This window comes from Anser brachyrhynchus (genome assembly GCF_964034855.1).
Source record: "Anser brachyrhynchus genome assembly, chromosome: 11".
NCBI lineage: Eukaryota > Metazoa > Chordata > Aves > Anseriformes > Anatidae > Anser > Anser brachyrhynchus.
The window spans coordinates 5,627,690-5,646,939 of NC_137706.1; the positions used below are offsets into that span (position 1 = coordinate 5,627,690).

The window sequence follows — 19,250 nt, forward strand, 5'->3', positions numbered from 1 at the left end:
TCCTACAGTAAGCTTGGGAAGAGCTGATGAAAACGTTTTTCCTTAGAAAAATGACTTATTGCAGAGCTGCTTGCTTCTGCTTACTCACTGTACTACTGATAGCCACACCTGCAATTGCCTGAGGTACAGGACACAGGGAGCTTGGAGTGCAGGCTGTAGCCTAACCACAACTGCAAGTCCCTTAGTCTTGTGTCCTGTCCTGTCCCCAATGTCTGTAATGAGATCTGCAGGTGGTTTATTGTTGTTCTTTGCAGGACTTGATTCCTTTAAGTACCTTGCACCATTCACTGAATATGTTTGCGCTTGGAAAATTTTGGTTTGTGTGTGTACATGTATATGGCTACATATATACAGGTACATATGTGTTTGTATTTGTGACTTGTGTATGTACTTGTGACATACATATGACTTGTGATGTGATATAAAACCCATTAGTATGTACTTAAATGTGGTAATGTAAAATTAGGAGGCACAAGAGACATACTTCAATGCAGCCACGGGCTGATAGCTGATGTTTGGTTGTAGACTATCCGAAGGATGAAGAAAATTCAGATTCCAGTAGCTCGGCAGGAACCTGAACCAGTGTCTGAAAATGATGACGATAGCTATGATGAAGAGATACGTGATCCAAGAAGCAGCCGTGGTGGTCCCAGTTCTAACAGAAGGCACGAGAAGAGCTGGGTAAGAGACCGAAGCGCAAGCAGAGAGAGAAGCTTATCACCAAGATCTGACAGAAGGTCAGTTACTTCCAGTCAGCCTGCAAAACCTACCAAAGTAACACTGGTGAAATCAAGGAAGAATGAAGGTAACTTCTCCAGAATTCTCTTGTTAAGACCTTTGCTGTTTTTTAAAGGCCAAATGCATCAGTCAGCGTGGTGGTAAGGGCTTCATGGACTTGATGAACAGTGCTATTACGGTTTGCTTGCCAGTTTTACAAGTAGCTAGCTGAAAACTTGAAAACAGCTGTTGTGTTTCTAGAGATATTTTCCATATTCAAAATTATCTTCTTAGTAAAGGGTAAAGTATTACATAGTGTAAACAAATCGTAATTGTGCATCTGATGTCTGTTAGTGAGTTTGTACATTCTATATATTTTAGCTGAGTCTTCCATGTCCTTCTAGTTTGAAAGAGGAAAAATTGTATGTAGCATATAAATTGAGCTATTAAGCAACATCTATGATTATAGTGAGAGTCAAAGGAGGAATTGATATAATGGTAAAATATAGCAAAATTCTACTATAGTCCTTCATGTGCCAAGTTCACATGCCAGTTTAAATCTTCTGTAAAGCAGTGTTGTAAATCTTGAGATACATCTTCCTTTTCTTTACTGTAACTTCATCAGTATTCTTTCCTTTTTTTTTTCTTTAATTATATAAAGAGTATGGTCTACGGTTGGCAAGTCACATATTTGTGAAAGAAATATCACAGGATAGCCTTGCAGCAAGAGATGGCAATATTCAGGAAGGAGATGTGGTACTGAAGGTATGGTAAATTGTGGTGGTGTTTGTTCAGAGAAATTTCATTGATGTAATTGTTCGTAGAATCAACCATCACTTCATAGCATAATTATTGTTAGTAGATGATGTGTAATGGTGAACTTACTTTGAGGATCAATAAATCTAAGTGTAAACCCTCTTGTATAAGAGAAATTATAAAGCAATTTTTTGTCTTAAGTATTTTTCCACAAGTCTTACTTGGACAATTAGTGCTTATGTTATTAAAGAAACCTATTGTAAATGTATAATTAAAAATAAATAATTGTTTCGGATGGCTCAAGACTTTGTACCTAGGTGCTTAGTTATACAATATAACGTTGTGGACTGATGCTGGTGAGCAATGCTAGAACTTGCTTTCAGGTTACATTTGATTTTTGTAGTAATTGATATAGCCAGTGTTTTGTATCTCAAAATTTGTTAATAAGATTTTGCCACAAATGCTGGTACAGAAAAACATGCTATTCCTACTCTGCTGTGATGCTAGTTGTAAAAAGCATAACTTTTTTTTAAAGCTTCATATTAGTGGTAGATGTTTTATCTTTGAAATTTGAAAATAATTTTCTGTGTTATGTTCTTACAGTTTGGATGAGACTTAGTTTTCCATTGTATAGTATTCAATGTAAACTATGGCAGTTTGGAAAAATCTTTAAGTATTTCTAAATATCATCACACAGAAAAACACCGTCTTTACTGGAGATTCAGTGGTTTACAGTAAGTTTCTATCTGCGCTTTTCTTACTGTTCCAGATAAACGGCACTGTGACAGAAAATATGTCCTTAGCAGATGCAAAAACACTAATAGAAAGGTCCAAAGGCAAGTTGAAGATGGTTGTTCAGCGAGATGAACGAGCTACGCTGTTGAATGTCCCTGATCTTTCTGACAGTATTCATTCTGCAAATGCCTCAGAAAGAGATGGTGAGTATAAACTTGATTTCCAAAGGCAGAGAATTCCCTGTGTTGTGACAATGTGAAATACTTCAGTGGGATGAGAGGAGGGTGGGGAGGATGATAGGAGTAGGATTGTCATGTGAGTAAATTCTTCTGAAGGTGTTTGAAATCTGTACCTTAAAAAATGTGTAGAAAAAGGTACAGTTCCTTTTCTTGCAATTGTTTTTGCAGGAGTGTTATTTAGTTGTTTTTGAAATAATAAACATAGATTTTAACATCTTCATGAAAATCTTTGCAAAAGCTTATTTCCATATGAGCAGGTCACGCCACCATTTTAATTACAATCATTTCATGAAAAAACAACTTTTATTTAACAGACATTTCAGAAATTCAGTCGCTGGCATCAGATCATTCCAACCGATCACATGACAGGCCCCGCCGCAGTCGTTCACGATCTCCTGACCAGAGGTCAGAGCCTTCAGACCATTCCAGACATTCTCCACAGCAGCCCAGCAACGGCAGGTGATGGCAGCATTGTATTATTTTTAAATCAACTATTTAAAGTGAGATTTAAGTTTGTAGGAGTGTTTATATTTATACAGTGACAAATGTGATGCAGAATTATGGTAGTAGTGACATGGAATTCTTTTTCTCAAGAGATGCAGCTGATCATGATCCATATGTGCTGAGAATTCAGGCGAAATAGATCCTTGTGTCTATCAATATATTTCAAAATATATTTCAAAAAATATATTTCAAAAGAAATAGATCTCTTTAAAAAAATAGTGATTTTTTTCTTATAACATGGTTATATGTGTGGCCATGCAAGTTTAATATTAATAGATGTTATTGAGGCATAGGCAATTATATTTTGATTCATGTAGAAATTAACTGTAACAATCTTACTTGAGTTGACTAGTAGCACGGTCCTATTGATTGTCCAACCTGAGTAAAGTTGTGGAAATCTGATTTGTTTAGGTATAAGCTTTTTATTTTCCTCACTATCGTTCTTTAAAAATTACTTTATCTTTCAAAATACATTTATTTCCTGCAAAATAAGGTGTGTTGCTCAGCAGATGTAGTTTTTGTAATGTACTTTTTAAAATTTGATACTGAGACATTGATGTGACAACTATGAGGTAGGTAAGTCTAATTTTAGATGACTCATTTCTGAATTCATGTTTTGTATGGTTTAGAATTTTTTCTTCTGCCATGTGGAAACTTAGTCTTTAAAAACAGATATGTCCTTTTTTGCATTTGGGCAGTTTGATTTTGGAAGTGGACACTAGTTAGCAACAGAATTCAAAAAGTATCTTGATTTTTAAATAGAACAAATCTTTCAATACGAAGAGAACTTCATCTTGAGCACGTATAGATGACAGAGCAAAAACCACTAGAACTGATCTGTTGCAAATCTCAAATTCATAGCCTGTATTTGAAGACTTTAAAATGCTACCAAAAATTCTGAAAACCAAATTGCAGCCAGCTGTTCAGTAAAACTGCGATACACCTAATTACTGTTTATTTGTAATCTTTTGTGTCCAAGGGGGAAAACAATGCATATACCTTGCCTTCCGCATGGATATAACCTTAAAGTAGGAGGCACCTTGAAAAACTTGATTGTGAAGGTGGTGACGCCCTGTCAGATTTGAAGCCTGTATTCCTTAACAGGCATTTGAAATGCAGTGTGAAAATGGCTGTTGGATGGAGAAAAAATCCATCAAAACTGAAACTGACTTACTTATCCTGCTGTTAGTGCTTTCCTGTCCTATTACAGTGGCTTAGGTAGATGGTCACTTCCTCCCTACAGACTGTGCTGTCAGAAGAATTAAATCCTTCCTGAAAAGGAACTTTGAAGTTATCTGAACTCGAAATGCATCTGTTATCTGCTTTATGAACAGGAGCTACCCTGGCATGGACTGACTTCCTGTTGGACATGTCTCTTTCGAGATCAGAAAGTCTGTTGGGCTGTGAGCCACATAAAGAACATGTGAAAAGCAGCTTCTTTTTGTAGTAATTTGTGCAAGTTCAGACTTGCTGAACAAGTAAATTGTTCGCAACATTGCTTCATTGTTTAAAATATAATGGAAAACTTTGGGGAAGAAAGCTTGAGAATAAGCTGAGGAAGAAGAGGTGCAAAAAAGTTATCAAACTGAGCTTAAGAAGGACATCAAAAATTATTGAAGATAGTAAGTCTTTATTTAGACATTTATGCTCTGTTATGCTAAGTGTCTTTTGATGAGGATAAATTCCATAGGAATCTTCTCAGTCTTTTCATACAAGCTGAACTGCAGGCTGACACTTTCAGTGTCCAGTAGAGTACACATCTAAAGAGTACATCTGCCAATATACTTGTTTCAGTTCTTTAGTTTCGGTATCTGGTAGGGTCTTGAATGTAGTCTGTTTTTCAGTATTTCATACTGATAGGTACACTGGTGTACCTGCAGTTTTCCTGTGTATAGAAGTTCCGTAACAATGGCTACTTGAACATCCTGTCAAAGCATTAGACAGCATTTGTAGTTCTCTTTAGTCTAGAGGAAGTTCAGTGATGTCCCTTTTGAACAATCTTTCTAAAACTCAGATTCTAGGATGTGTTCGAATTGCACTTTTGTAATCTTCTGTAAGCAGAAAACATAAATTATCCATTGTCAAGTCCTGAAAAGGATCCAGAGATCCATAAGGATCCAGTAGATCCTTATGTAAAGCAAATGGATTCTGTGTGAACTCATTCAAAACTCAGGTCTTTACTTGGGATAATGACGTTTAGTCAGTCCGTATGCAGACTTATGTTAAATCATCCGTCAAACTCAGGATTGACCCTTAATGGGTGTAATAACTTTTTCTAGTCTCAACAGGGATGTGAAGATTTCTCTGCCCATGGATGAGAAGCTAGCTTTAGATTTGTATCTGAGGTAGTTTTAGATTGATGGCTCACTTGCTAGTTGTTCCTCTGTGTTGAAGGGACTTAATCTGCAAATGCTTGTAGCTATGGAGACTTGGAGAAGTTTTAGCCACCTGATACCGAGTTGGATACTAAGTAAAATATAAAGTATAAATATCTCCTGGCTTTGAGGAGGAACTCTGAGCTTATGTCTTAACAGTGAACTATAGTTTTGGAAGATAAGTACAACTTGAAAGATATCGTTAAGAAAACTGTTTAGTTAGAGGAAAATGTATCTTAAGGATAGCATTTCACGGAACTCAAGGTAACTTTTAACAGTACAATGTATTAAGAACTGTACTTAAAAAGCCAGAGTCGGGGGTGTCTGTGCATCCTAAGCTGGAGGATGTACCTTGAGGGAAGTATCATACATATTCTATCTTACCTAAGTGGTCTTACTGTTGGAAGTAAGGTGGTTGAACTTGATGAGGTTTTGGTGTGACATGTGCTGAACAGTGGCATTTACAGCCAAGTGCTGGCAAGCCTGCCAAATAGCATCTCCCAGCTGACCTCTATCAATTGAAAGAAGTCCCATTAAGGGACCCGTCATTGCTGTGCTGCCTTCCTCACCTGGGTACTGGAATAGCAAAAATGCTTCTTGATCTGTTTGACACTTCAGCCTCAGCAAGAAAGACGTGGTAGCTTAAAGAAATCCCTGTAGAGATTGTCATTATTTCTGGAAGGATGAGGCTGACTTCCATAATACAGCTGTCAATTTACATATAGCGCAAGAGGTTTGTTATATTTTCAGTTTTCAAAAAAAAAAGTGGAAAAACTGGAATTTAGGACAAAAATCAACCCTATTTTGAATGTACTTAAGAATGTGCCTCTCCTGTTTATTACTGTCTTCTCATGAATAGACTGTTTGAGATGCATTAAAACCAGACACTTGGACGAAACCTGCAGTCATATTTTTCTGAGATTTTTCTGTGCAAGCAAACATTCTTACTGTGTGTTGCAAACAGTCTTCTTTTGTTTTGAAGCAGTAACCAAAATTGATGATGCTAATTTGTAGCTGTGACTGTATTTTGAGACGGAAGGTTATTTAAAAATGTTCCTGTTAGACATGCTTTAAAAAAAAATTAAAAGGGGATGGGGATGTAATGTAGAGGGGGCCGTGGCACAGCACAGATGTTCAGCAGTACTGTTAGAACACACAAACATTTAATGACACCTTTCACTCATGGGAAGTGCAGCTGTCAGTTTTGGACAAGTTTCCATCACCTAGAAACAATGACAGCATCGGTTATTTCCTGTATCATCTTGCAAACTGATACAGTACTTACTGGACAACTTAAGGAAAGCAAAGAAAAATTCAACTCCTGTGCTGTTCTAATTTTTCCATTTTGATTTATCACAGCTGTCTTTCTACCACCTTTTTCCCACTTAAACCTTGATCTTACACTGAGCAGAGCTGACCTTTTGCAAGCATTTTAATTGGTAGACTGTATTTGCCAGTAGCAGATGACATGTAGCACAGTCTTAAGAGCATCGTGCTTCAAGTACGTGAATGAGCTCAGGTATTTACCTGACTTATCTGGTGCTGTACTCTGTGTCTGTATTTGAGTTACTGATCTTGAGAGCTTTTCTTCCATAGTTATGCTATTTTATATGCAATTATAAAAGCTGAATAAAATTCAAGTGTTCTTGGACTGTGCGGACACGAAATATAAAATGAACTTTGCCTTCCTATAGTAACTCCAGTATTTTTTTGCCTTGTTTTTAGATTACTGTTTTGGAATCCTTCTATTAAATGTTAGGAGTTGCTGAAAAACAGGTAGAGAGCGCTCATAGGGAAACTTAACTGTAATATCTCGTTCACAAATGCTGATTACTCAAAAATCTTCGGGAGGGAGGAGGGGAATTAGTTGTAGCTTATTACTATACTATAGGACTTCTTGTTTATAAGACATGTAGGCATTTAAACAAATAAATGTTAGTGTCTGTTTTTAATAAGCCAGGAACTCTTCTCAAGGGCATGAGGATTTCAGTCTTAACTTAGTCTCATGCTGAAAGTAAAACACTGCTTTTAGCTTACACATTTAATTTTATGTGCAAATGAATGCATGCTGGAAATCTGAATAAGAGTACCAAAATCTTTCACAGGTGAAGTTAGAGAACAGAAAATAAAAAAAACTTATTTCATTTTGCTAGACCTAATATTCTGACCAAAAGGGGATACCATCTTTTTTTCTACTGTAGAAGTGCCGAAAGGGTTTATCTGAAAAATAATAATAATAAAAGATATAAAGGTTCTTAGAAATTAGGCCACTCTACTTGTGTTTACAAACTCTTTATAAGGAGCTGGTTCTTTACAGTGTAAAGATGCCTTGGTCTTCCCAGATCATCGTGGGGATTGCAGTTTTTTCTTTTTAGCTGCCTTTTAAAACAAAAGGGAAGAAGAAGAAAGTAGTGAAAGGTCTTAATATATCTTAGGTGAATAGCTAAAATTGGTTTCTGTGATGTTTCAGACTTCGTGTTCGTACATGAAAGCACATTCTGCTTGTATTTAGATCTTTACTATTTCTCTTTTCTTTCAAGCAAGGCTTGGATGAGTAGATTTGCTTTTTTCCCCAAGTCATATTTAACTGTTAAAGTACTGGTTCTGCTTAAATAGCCTTTAGTCTTTGTAATGGACTTTTTTGGATACATTTGTACTTTGTGGAGGCTGATACTCGTCATTACCCAGTAGCACCATCTAGCTGTTAGGATAGACTTTACTCTCCAACATCCCCCCTCCAATCTCTCCTTTATAAGAGAGAAATTCGTATCTACTGACCCAAGGTATTGGTGTCTTTGTGGAAGTACCTCTTCTTTCCTCTTCTTGACAATCAAGTATAATATTAGCTAACCAGTTGTGGTTTGCTTGTGTCCTATTCCTCTCAAATGTTTCTTATACCCATGCTTATTAGCAGACTTTCACAAACTTAATAGATATTTTGAGGGTCTCATGACTTCGTGTGTGTGTAGAGAATACACGTTTGGCAATTAAGGCTGTTCCCTTTGGCTTGCTGATCTACTTTTTGTTTTTCCAGCTGCTTGTTGATGTTCTATTCTAACCGAATCAAATTATTTCTGTTTCAACAGATAGTGTAACTGCTACTGTTTCAACGTACAGCATATATTCTGTTCAGTTGTCTTATGGTACAGCTGGTAGCGAAGTAACCTCTGTATAATGATATTAAAAACACTTGATCTTTTGAGTTAAATGAATAGAAAATAAGTTGTTTGAGCTTTAGATATTCCCTTCATGTAAAGAATGAGAGATTTTTCTCATTTGTCATATATTCCTTCCGCTTATGTGTTACACTTTAAGCGTATGTGGAAATGCATAAGAGACCAATTGTCTTTTTTCTAAAACTTGGATGACTGAGAAGCATGTCTCTTTGGCTTTCAAGTGCAATAGACGTGTAGTAGCTGTGGGTTGAGGGCCCCATCTTCTCTGAAGGATGAGAAGTCAGAGGTGTGTTTGTGTTCTACCTTTTATCTGTGCAAAGCTGTACCAAGAGCCTCACTGGCAAACAGCTGTGTTCTAGGACAGCTGCCACACAAAGGAGCAGATAGAGTAGTGTGATCATAGCAAAGCCTGAAGTCTGAAAATCTGTGACCTCTACAGGGAGCAGTGAAGGATCATAACTGCTCTTCTCCCGTTCTTTCCTTTGTTTCTCATTTTCCTGTGAAATTTACAGGCCACATGTACAACATACTTGCTTGAAGCAGGGTGCAGCGAAGACAGCACTCCATTTTACGATGTCCCTCCTCTTTCGAAATAGCCCTATCTAGAGAGCTATTTTATTAACATAAAGTTAGGGACAAAATGCTCAAATTTTCAACTGGTAAAAATACTGATATTGTAATAGCCTAAGAGAGCAAAATGTAATCAATAATTCCTCATCTGCCAAATATGAACTTCTGAATGAAAAAGATTTGTTCTTTGCTCTTAGAAGCATTAGGTTGTAGAAATAATTCTATATGCAGAGTGTAATCTTTTTTTCTAATATAGTCTTCGAAGCAGAGAAGATGAAAGAATAACTAAACCAGGAGCCGTCTCTACGCCTGTAAAGAATGCAGATGATATTTCTAAAACTATGGAAGAGGTGGCAGGCGAAAGAACTGAAAAGCAAACACCACCACTCCCAGGTAAAAATATGAAATATAATTATGCATATTGCTGAGAATGAATGATCAGTGGAGATTGCATGCCGCTGCATAGTTGTGGAATGATTACTGAAATCTTAGAACGAGTTCTAACTATCTTTATTGCTGAATACGGATGGTCTTTGTAACCATGAGCCTATTTATATTTCAGGGTTTCCGTCTTGAAAACCTAAGCTGATGCATCTGCCCATTATACAGTGGTGAAACTTCACTGTTTAGAGCTTTGACTGTGTGTTAGTTATAAAGAGTTTTTTGTACTCTTCTCTAGAGCAAGGCTACAAGAGATCTCTTCTGAGAGTCGAGTTGTAGACTGGATCTTACAAGTTACTTGTGGTAGAGTAAATTTAAATAAAGGTGTAGTTAAGCCTTTTTAGAATGACCATTCTCAAACAAAACTTGCACTCTGATATATGTTTTCACTGTGGCACTTAACTACAGTCATGGGCCAAGAGTCATTTTTAAAAGTGCAGTACAACTAACAGAAACAGAACAAAATCCCATTCCTTTTTTGAAAGAGGAGGAGTAAACTCAATGATAGTAGGTAAAAGCCAGTTAGTGTTAAAAAGAAAACCATACCGTGCTACGGTGATGGGACATTGTTCTGAGCACAAAGACTTAGATTTTTTTTTTCCTATGGTTTCCAGAGTGGGGCCATTCATTGAAATTGCAAGTGGAGAAAGATGAGCTGTGCAGACAGTTTAGAAGGAGCTGCTCTGGAAAGGCTGTATAGAATGAGAAAAAGCACATTCAAGGTTGAAAACATTTGAACACTTACGGGATGAGCAATGAGACTACTGCATGTAGTATTCAGTAGCTCAGTGAAGAATTGAAGGAGTTATGATGTTGATAGGCTCTGAAAGGCCTTGAAAATGAGAACAGTAGGTTTTCTAATGCAGCAGTCATTATGAAAAAGATTGCCATAGGAAGTAACCTCCTGTAAGAATGTTATGAAAAGATGCAAGTGAACTAAATCTTAATTTGCCAAGATAGAAAAAGGTTATGACTGGATTTAAAAGATAAATTCTGTATTTCTATAATGTATTGAAAAATAATAATTGGCATGATACAAAACCAGCCAGGATAGGAGCCTCTGAAGATGCTTTTCAATCCAATGTAGTATGCAAATGAGTGGTTTGAGGGACTGGCAAGCAATTAATAAGTACTCTGGTGTTTTTGTTGTTGTTGTGTAGTAGGGATAAAGTAGTATTCTGTTCCTGGGTGAGTGGGAAGAAGCAGGTGGAGAAAAATCAGTTTGTATGAGAGAAGATGTCTTACAAAAAAAAAAGTCATAGGCCAGTACATTAAGATAATATTTAAATTTGTCTGCAGATAAAATGAACTTGATATAATACATGGTCTGAAATAAAATGGTGTAATAAAGCACATAATCCTTTAATAGCCTCAAAGAAAGCTCTAGGGAAATTAGGAGGCTCTTTCAAAGACTGTAATGAAAATATTAGAAAAGTAGTTGGCAGATTCTGTGACTGCTTTTTGGACTAAAGGCAAGAAGCCTGTCATGGTTGGTTGAGTCAAGGAGGGTAGAAGGAGAGCGGTTTTTAGAGGCACCATCAGAGTCTTGGGCTAGGAACAGGTCATTAAAGACTTAAAGTGCTATGCTATGGTATGCTATATGGTAAAGGCAAAAATCACATTAGAAAGAGCATATTACCAAATTGTCTGAGGTTTCCTATTGCAAACTGGTCTATTGGTGGTTAGAGTAAGCAGAAAGGAACATTAACTTATTTTGAAGCCAGTGTAATTTGAAATGAGCTTCTTTAAAGTGTATTCAGATAATGCTTTAAATGTAAATTCTTGTAACATGAGCAACCATATACCGATAATAGACACTAACAGTGTTCACTACTGGGGGAAAGGCTGCAGTGGCAGTTTCCTCCCAGTGACTCGAGCAGAGTTATAGTAAGTACCTATCTTTAAGGAGAGTCAATAAAAAGTGCAGTCTGCCAGCCTCAAGGTGTGGAGCGGTAGTTCTAGTGTTTATGGTATTTTGTCTTCAAAATTCAAAATAACTTTAAAAGGGAAGAAAGTTTTATGTTAGGCATATCCAGGTAGGAAAGAGCAGGGTTGAAAGTGGTCTTCAGAGAGCATAAATTCTCTTAGTTCTTGCAGTTTTATGATATTTAGAATACTCTTAAGTGTAAAGAAAATTTGGATTTTTACTAAAGCAGTAATTAGGCCAGTAATTGCCCCATTTTGCATGGCAGGGTAAGAGTGTCCTTGTTGTTTTAAGTTTCCAATATTTAATTTTTTTATTATAAAGTGGATTAGTGGGTGGACTTAAAACTACTGAAGATGTAATCAAGCTCTTAATTAAGTTAGGCTTTATTTTCTCATCTTTAAATGACCAAATTGACATTAATGTCTTCTATATTTTAATAGAACCAAAGCCAGTGTATGCACAAGGAGGTCAGCCAGATGTGGATTTACCAGTCAGTCCATCTGATGGTCCTTTACCTAATTCAACCCATGAAGATGGAATGCTTCGGTAATGTAACTCTAAATTCTGTTTGAGTCTGATTGCCTGGGTCTTGAGCAAATCAAGCTTTCTCCCAAGGTAACGAGTAACATAAGTTAGGAGTAATTCATAACATAAATGGTCTGATGAAAAGTCAGCACATTGTCCTGAAGCTTTTGTTTAAAAGGAGTAGGATGAAAATTTTAGGCTTATTCCTGAGCCTCGTTGGCACTCACATCATGTAATAAAACAATTTCAAGTTTGTTAATTTCATGCAGGAATGAGCAGTTAGAATTGTCAACTGGAAAGTTGCAGTGTTTCTCTCTCCCTGGGCACCCCCATACCTCCCGCCTTATCCCCATGTCTGGAGAGAGGAGAGATACTGTAGTAAATTCGTTTCCTTTTAAATAATTGGATAACAATTAATAAAGAAGATAATTGCAGAAATGTGCTAAGTCTTGACGTGCCAATGACTCTACTCCAGCTGGATCTCCTTTATGATCATTTGCATACATGAGAGTAGATTCTAGTTTAGGTAGTCTTAAATGTTCGTCTTGATCTCAAAAGAGCCAAAATAGATCTTTGTGCCAGTATAGTTCTTTCAAAGGAGGAACGTTTTGGGAAGAGTGTGTCAAAATACGTCACTTAAAACACTATCAGCATAAGACCAAACCTCACTAAACAATTACATTTTCATGAGTTTTGTTACTTTCAAGTGCTGCTAATGAGTTTGTTGTATAATGCTGCAGTTGATAAGCAGTTAATGGCATGCATAGCTTAATATCCTCTAATTGAAGTAATAGGCAAACTATTTGCATGTCTTCATTCTCAGTTTACCAGAATATCTTATAGTATACCTCTAAGTGGAATATATTCTAAATTTCTAGGCCAAGCATGAAACTGGTAAAATTCAGAAAAGGAGATAGTGTGGGCTTGCGACTAGCTGGTGGCAATGATGTTGGCATATTTGTAGCTGGTGTTCTGGAAGACAGCCCTGCAGCGAAAGAAGGATTAGAGGAAGGAGACCAGATTCTCAGGGTATGTCAAAAATAATAACATTTATAAATAAATGTTCTGTTAACACCAAAGTAGGTTTTCTTTCTGTAACATCAAATAGATTGCCTCTGCAGTTCGTACAGTATTTCTGTTTATACTTATTGGATGACCTAGCAATAAAATCTACTGTTATTGTACTGTTGCTAGGAAGGTTTGTATGTTTTATATCTAGTTTCTTAGACTAAACTCAGCTCAGAGAAAATTCATTTAACTGTTCTGTCACTAGATTCTCACACAGGGTTCTGTATATTACAGTTGATGTTACTGATGTTTCCAGATGCTCCATAATATTGATCTCAAGTAGTCAAAATGAGTAGCTACCTAATATTCCAGGAGTTCTGTTTTTCAATAATATACGTTTTCAATAATTTTATTTAGAGGTACAAGAGGCTTCTTGAGATGCATGCACTTGTTGTGTGTACATTAAACTGAATAAACAACCATTGCGATAAGTTTATGCAAATTTCCTGTTCTATGTTTACATGTCTACTATAATGTTTGCGAAATCAAACTGATTACTTCGTTGATGCTAGGTAAACAATGTAGACTTCACAAATATCATCAGAGAGGAAGCTGTCCTTTTTTTGCTTGATCTCCCTAAAGGCGAAGAAGTAACCATTTTGGCACAGAAGAAAAAAGATGGTAAGTATATCAGGAAAAATGTAGTAGACTGCTTGGAACCAGGTTAAAAAAAAAAACACAGCTAATATTGAGTAGTTAGAGGCTAGGGGGAGACAAAAAAAAAAAACAACAAACAACACTACAAAATTATTTCACAGAAGCATTGGCGTTAAATGCTTGGAGGAGCTGGATAGAGTCTGTTATAGTTATGCTGTTAAAATGAGTACTTAAAAACTTGTTTCACAGTAAGATTCCTTCCTTCCAAGGAACTGAATTATGCTTATACTAGCAAATTTCTGACAGCAAAAGTTGACTTTAAACTGTTAGTTTGCTATTAATAGTTATGCAGTTTAAAATAGAGAAGGTCTGAGACGTTAAGCTTTCCTGAAGTAATACTGTTAACTTAAAACAAGGAGGATTAAAAGAAGATAAGATACTGTTTTGAATGATGTTTATGAGCAGTAGGAAACCACTGGAATTTGTTTAACACTGTTTTTATTTTTAATTTCTAAGTTTATCGTCGCATTGTGGAGTCTGATGTAGGGGATTCTTTCTATATCAGAACTCATTTTGAATATGAAAAAGAATCTCCTTATGGACTAAGTTTCAACAAAGGTGAAGTGTTCCGGGTGGTGGACACTCTGTACAATGGTAAACTGGGTTCATGGCTGGCGATTCGAATTGGCAAGAATCATAAGGAAGTTGAAAGAGGTATCATACCTAATAAAAACAGGTACGATCTTAAGGTGTTTTTATTGCTGTTTGAAAACTAAAATTTGAAATTCTGCATCGGTGTAACTTGCATTGCCTGCAGGACACTAGTCTATACAAGTTGTTCAGTTTCTTAGGAAAAAGTCACTGTTAAAACAATTTGAAGTTAACTATGTGTTCCGTGTGCTTGATTTGACTTTTGTATGTCCCCCAAAAATAAATATAAAAAAACACCTAGCTTGAAACTTACTTCTCAATACTAGAGACAAGGGTAGATAAAGCTTTTAAAAATGTGACATTAGCCTGAGTAGTTCTATCTTATAGTTGCTAATACAGAAACAAAGAAAACTTGATTTAGCAGGTGGTAGCGTTTTTGTAAGCGTAAGCTTGCTAGACAAGTGTTATTTCAGCAGCTGTCTTTCTTGGTAACTCATTGGGATTTGTTGTCATCTTAGAGCTGAGCAACTAGCTAGTGTACAGTACACGCTTCCAAAGACAGCAGGAGGAGATCGAGCGGATTTCTGGAGGTTCCGAGGTTTGCGTAGCTCAAAAAGAAATCTCCGAAAAAGCAGAGAAGATCTTTCTGCTCAACCTGTTCAGACAAAGTTTCCTGCCTATGAGAGAGTTGTTCTTCGGGAAGGTATGGCTTTAGTCTTAGATACTTCTGTTGCAGGCTAACAGGATTGTGGGGTTTGCTTTGTATTAATCCATGTGTTTCAGAGTATCTTGCATTTGTTTTAAGCAATCAACTTAACTTGTTATCTCCTTTGCCTTCTATTCTAGCTGGGTTTCTCAGACCAGTGACCATTTTTGGTCCAATAGCTGATGTTGCGCGGGAGAAACTAGCTAGAGAAGAACCAGATATTTTTCAAATTGCAAGTAAGTGTGAGATCGAGTTTTTATGCAGCTATGAAATTGCCAACTTTCTTTTGCTACTTAGTTCCTATGCTATTACTTCAGCTACTACTGTGTTTAACAAAATGTTAACAATATTAAGTAACAGATAAAATGTGAGCTTTTTCACTAGTTAAATGATGGTAATTCTCTGTAGGCAAAAGTAATGTTAGTTGCGTTTATAGCCCTCTAAAATCTAAATTTAATTCAGTATCTGATATTGAAGTACTCTTGCATAGGTATAGTGATTTTTGTGGCCAAATTTGTGGATAGCTTTCTACTATGTTTTGAAGAAGAGCATCTTCAGCCTGAATTGATATTGAGTGATGAAATAGTTTTCTTTATTTTAATGTGTGAATGTAGAGTATATTGTAAACTTAAAACAGATTTTTACTGTGTCCTCTCTATCAGAAAGTGAACCAAGAGATGCTGGTACAGACCAACGTAGTTCTGGCATTATTCGTCTTCACACAATAAAACAGATAATTGATAGAGTAAGTCTTCTACTGTCACTGTACTTCTAACATAAGAGGAAAAACTGGTATCAATAAGTAAACTGTTGATGTTTAAAATGTATAACTAATGTTTAAAAGTATAACTAATGAGTGTTTTTTCCTTAAAAATAACTTTCTCATCTTTATATTGGTTAATTAGAAAAAATGTCTTCTCCATAATAACTGCAATCTGGTAGTATTTCCAGGCTTTGTTCTAGGGGTTGTTGTTCCCTCTCTATTATGTCCATTTTAAGATTCGTTTGTGCTTGCAGCCACAGTGTGACTTTGCATCCAGAAACTGGTACTTTCTTTATGGAATAGTTTGTTGTCATTGTCCCCCTACCTCCAGTTTACAAATTAATAACTTTTGACTTCTGTGCAAGAACTAGGGAAAAGGATCCTTCAATCTCACCTCCTTAATATCCTGAGAACTTCGGACATGAATTTATAATATGAGGCTGTACTCCTCACCTATTCATTTCTGACTTAAAAACAAACTGCAAACTGTTCTGATGCCCAAGTAGAAAAAGGTGTTTTGGCAGCAAAGTGGGGGGTACTATGTGCTGTGTATTTGAGATGATTCTTGCAGTGGACGAAAACTGTCCTAATTCTTGCATTCAGAGAGTAGATTTTTATGAAAGGAAAAGCGGAGCTGTGTAACGAGTCTAGATCGTGTTTGACTCTTCCCTTTTTTCCTGTTACTAGGCGATTACTGTTAGCCGTTTTTTAGTTTAGTGCCTTTTTGTAGTTGAGGCTTGCATCAGAGGGCCGATTTTTTTAATTTATAATAGAGAGCTAAATAGTGAAAAGCTTATTGTTACGCAGTTCTACATTTAAAATGTGTATGCCCTTGTAGCCTAGTGTTTGAGTTGATCTGGTGTCTGTTATTCAAACAGAAAAGGATTTAAATTGATACTTTGAAATGATGAATTCTGCAAAGCTAATACAAAGCAAATTGTTAGAAAATGTTTAAAAGAAAAAATATTTTTCTTAGTATATAAGTGCTTCACTTTGTCTCTGCCTTTTTTATCAAAACAGGACAAACATGCTTTATTAGATGTCACTCCTAATGCAGTGGACCGTCTGAATTACGCGCAGTGGTATCCTATTGTAGTGTTCCTGAACCCTGATTCTAAGCAGGGTGTGAAGACCATGAGAATGAGGCTGTGCCCAGAATCACGAAAAAGTGCCAGAAAGCTATATGAAAGAGCTCACAAACTACGTAAAAATAATCACCACCTCTTTACAAGTAAGTAATTCAAGAAAAATACTGATTAATCCATGATAACTGAGGGAGGGAGAGGTGTGATAGAGAATTTTTTTCCAGACTTAAATAGTATTTTTCCTTTATAAGAAACTGCTGTAACTTAATTGCTACCTACTCTTGCAGGTTCCAAATATTTCTTCTTGTAGTTAAGCCACTCCAGCTTTGAAAACTACAATATAAAATGGTTCATTAACTTACCAAAGCACTGCCATCACAATTACTGGTTGGCATTAGTTGTACTAGATGCATTTCATTTGTGGTATTTCTTTATTGCTTTTCCTCTGTGGTTCCTTCTTTTTCCTCCATGTTTTTTTCCTCTTGTTCCTTTCCTTTTAGAGGAGGACACAGAAGCATCTCTTAGCCTGTTTTACATCGGTGCTTTCCAGGCTTTCTTTTCCTTCCTTGGCAATCTCTCTTGCTCTTAGTGTGACCAAATACCTACTGGTTGCTTGCCTTATTCTTTGATCCCAGTTCATGCAGACTTGCTTATGGCCCCGAGGTTGGAAAGGGTGATGCTGACAGAATAAATGCCCTCCTGCAAATACAGTCCAGCATTTGTTGAATTGTTCAGGTTCCCCACATTCAATTCCCGGTAGTTATTGTGCGAATTGTTTGTGCACACAATTGCACAAATGAAGAGATCTGAAACGTCAAAATGATGTTCCAAAAAATATTTGGTTGCTTTGCAAGGTCAGTTATAAACAAACATCTGAATAAATAGGATAATAATGTGATTTTGTTCTCAGACTAAACTAAAGCCTCACTTTATTCTAAATTACTGTTAATTCAGTCTTTGAGTCTTTGCAATGTGGTAAAATGCCCCAAGCTACATTAGGCCTTAGGGTTGCTTTGAATACCAACATTTACATTACTATTTAAATCTCACAGTTGATATTAATTTTAATACTGTTTTAATGCTTAATGTTAATGTTTATTTAATATATCATATATATATAAAAATATATAATAATATAATATATGTTTATTTAGTATATAATGTTAATTTAATGTTTTTAATACAGTTTCTTTTCAAAATTCTACAGAAATCAAATGTCAAACTAACTTGCTCTACTTCTAGCTACCATTAACTTGAATTCGATGAATGAAGGATGGTATGGAGCTCTAAAGGAAGCCATTCAGCAACAACAGAACCAACTGGTATGGGTTTCAGAAGGAAAGGTAAGAAATAATAGTACTGTCATTTTGGGGGAGGAATGACAAAACTATCAGTCTTGTAGTCTTTTGTTCTGTTGCTGGTATTGGAGATACGGGCATCTATCTGTGGAATTAAATTTGTTTTCCTTATTTCCTCGTGATTTTAATAATCATTTGAAGATCTAAAACAGTTCTATGGCTGTGTGATCTGTTGAAAACTGGTTTGTCATTGTATTAGTGAAGTATTGTTAATGAGGGCTATAACACTTGTGCATGTAGTGGAGTAGTAAAACTGAGAGCATTTGCCTGTTGATGCTTTACTGAAGGATATGTTATTGCTTTGAAACTTTTGTGGGGATTGGATGTTTTTTCATGTAAATTTCAGGGTGTTCTGCTGCATCAGTACTAGGTGCTGGGATTATCCATTGACAAATCAGTGGTTTTTAATATAAAGCAAGCAACATCTTCATGGTCTTTTTCTTTCGATCTTGAGAACACTCATACAAAATCAGAAAGTTAGAATTCTGTTTCCCATTAAAAGTCCGGTTGCCTTTTCAAGCAACTATGCATGTTAGATCCATCCTCTAGAGAAACTAATATCAAGAGGAACGCCAGTTTCAAGTAAGAAAATGATGATCTGTTACTGTTACAATGCTCTTAATATTTGAACTATTTTTCTGCTCAAACAGAACTAGCTTCACCTTCTTATATCTACCTCCAAGTTAGTGATTCCAGTACAATGACAACTCTTTATAGTTTTTTTTATCTTTGTCAAACACTGATTTCCATGGACACTAGGTGCTATCCCTTCCCTTGAATTGATAGACATCTGACCCCTTAGTAAACTGAAGAACTAGACTGCAGAAAAAGCTTTTACATATAAGCTTAACACCTCCAGTGATTGAACCCTGATTTTTTCCTTCCCTGTGATATTCAGAATTGTTGAATTCTAACCTGCTCCTGGATTTTGAGTATTACTAACGTTTTGCAATACCTGACTTTATGTTGTGGATCAGAACAAGATAGGTGTATTCCATTTGTTTATTTCTTAATTCTTCACCAAAAAAGAATGTCTTTGCCTTTTATCTTGCAATGT

At 36.1% G+C, this 19,250-nt stretch overlaps 1 protein-coding gene across 13 annotated transcripts in view; it reads left to right on the plus strand.

Annotated features, from left to right (window-relative positions):
* TJP1 (tight junction protein 1) overlaps positions 1-19,250 on the plus strand; it is a 168,063-nt gene that overhangs the window by 131,461 nt on the left and 17,352 nt on the right. For all 13 annotated transcript variants that reach the window (XM_080607983.1, XM_080607988.1, XM_080607989.1 and 10 more), the window contains 14 exons: positions 526-805; positions 1,379-1,482; positions 2,243-2,411; positions 2,762-2,906; positions 9,329-9,465; positions 11,881-11,986; positions 12,844-12,994; positions 13,546-13,654; positions 14,147-14,366; positions 14,800-14,984; positions 15,128-15,223; positions 15,650-15,732; positions 16,771-16,981; positions 18,078-18,178. In XM_080607983.1, coding sequence (XP_080464109.1) covers positions 526-805; positions 1,379-1,482; positions 2,243-2,411; positions 2,762-2,906; positions 9,329-9,465; positions 11,881-11,986; positions 12,844-12,994; positions 13,546-13,654; positions 14,147-14,366; positions 14,800-14,984; positions 15,128-15,223; positions 15,650-15,732; positions 16,771-16,981; positions 18,078-18,178 — 2,097 coding nt within the window. The remainder of the gene's footprint in view (positions 1-525; positions 806-1,378; positions 1,483-2,242; positions 2,412-2,761; positions 2,907-9,328; positions 9,466-11,880; positions 11,987-12,843; positions 12,995-13,545; positions 13,655-14,146; positions 14,367-14,799; positions 14,985-15,127; positions 15,224-15,649; positions 15,733-16,770; positions 16,982-18,077; positions 18,179-19,250) is intronic.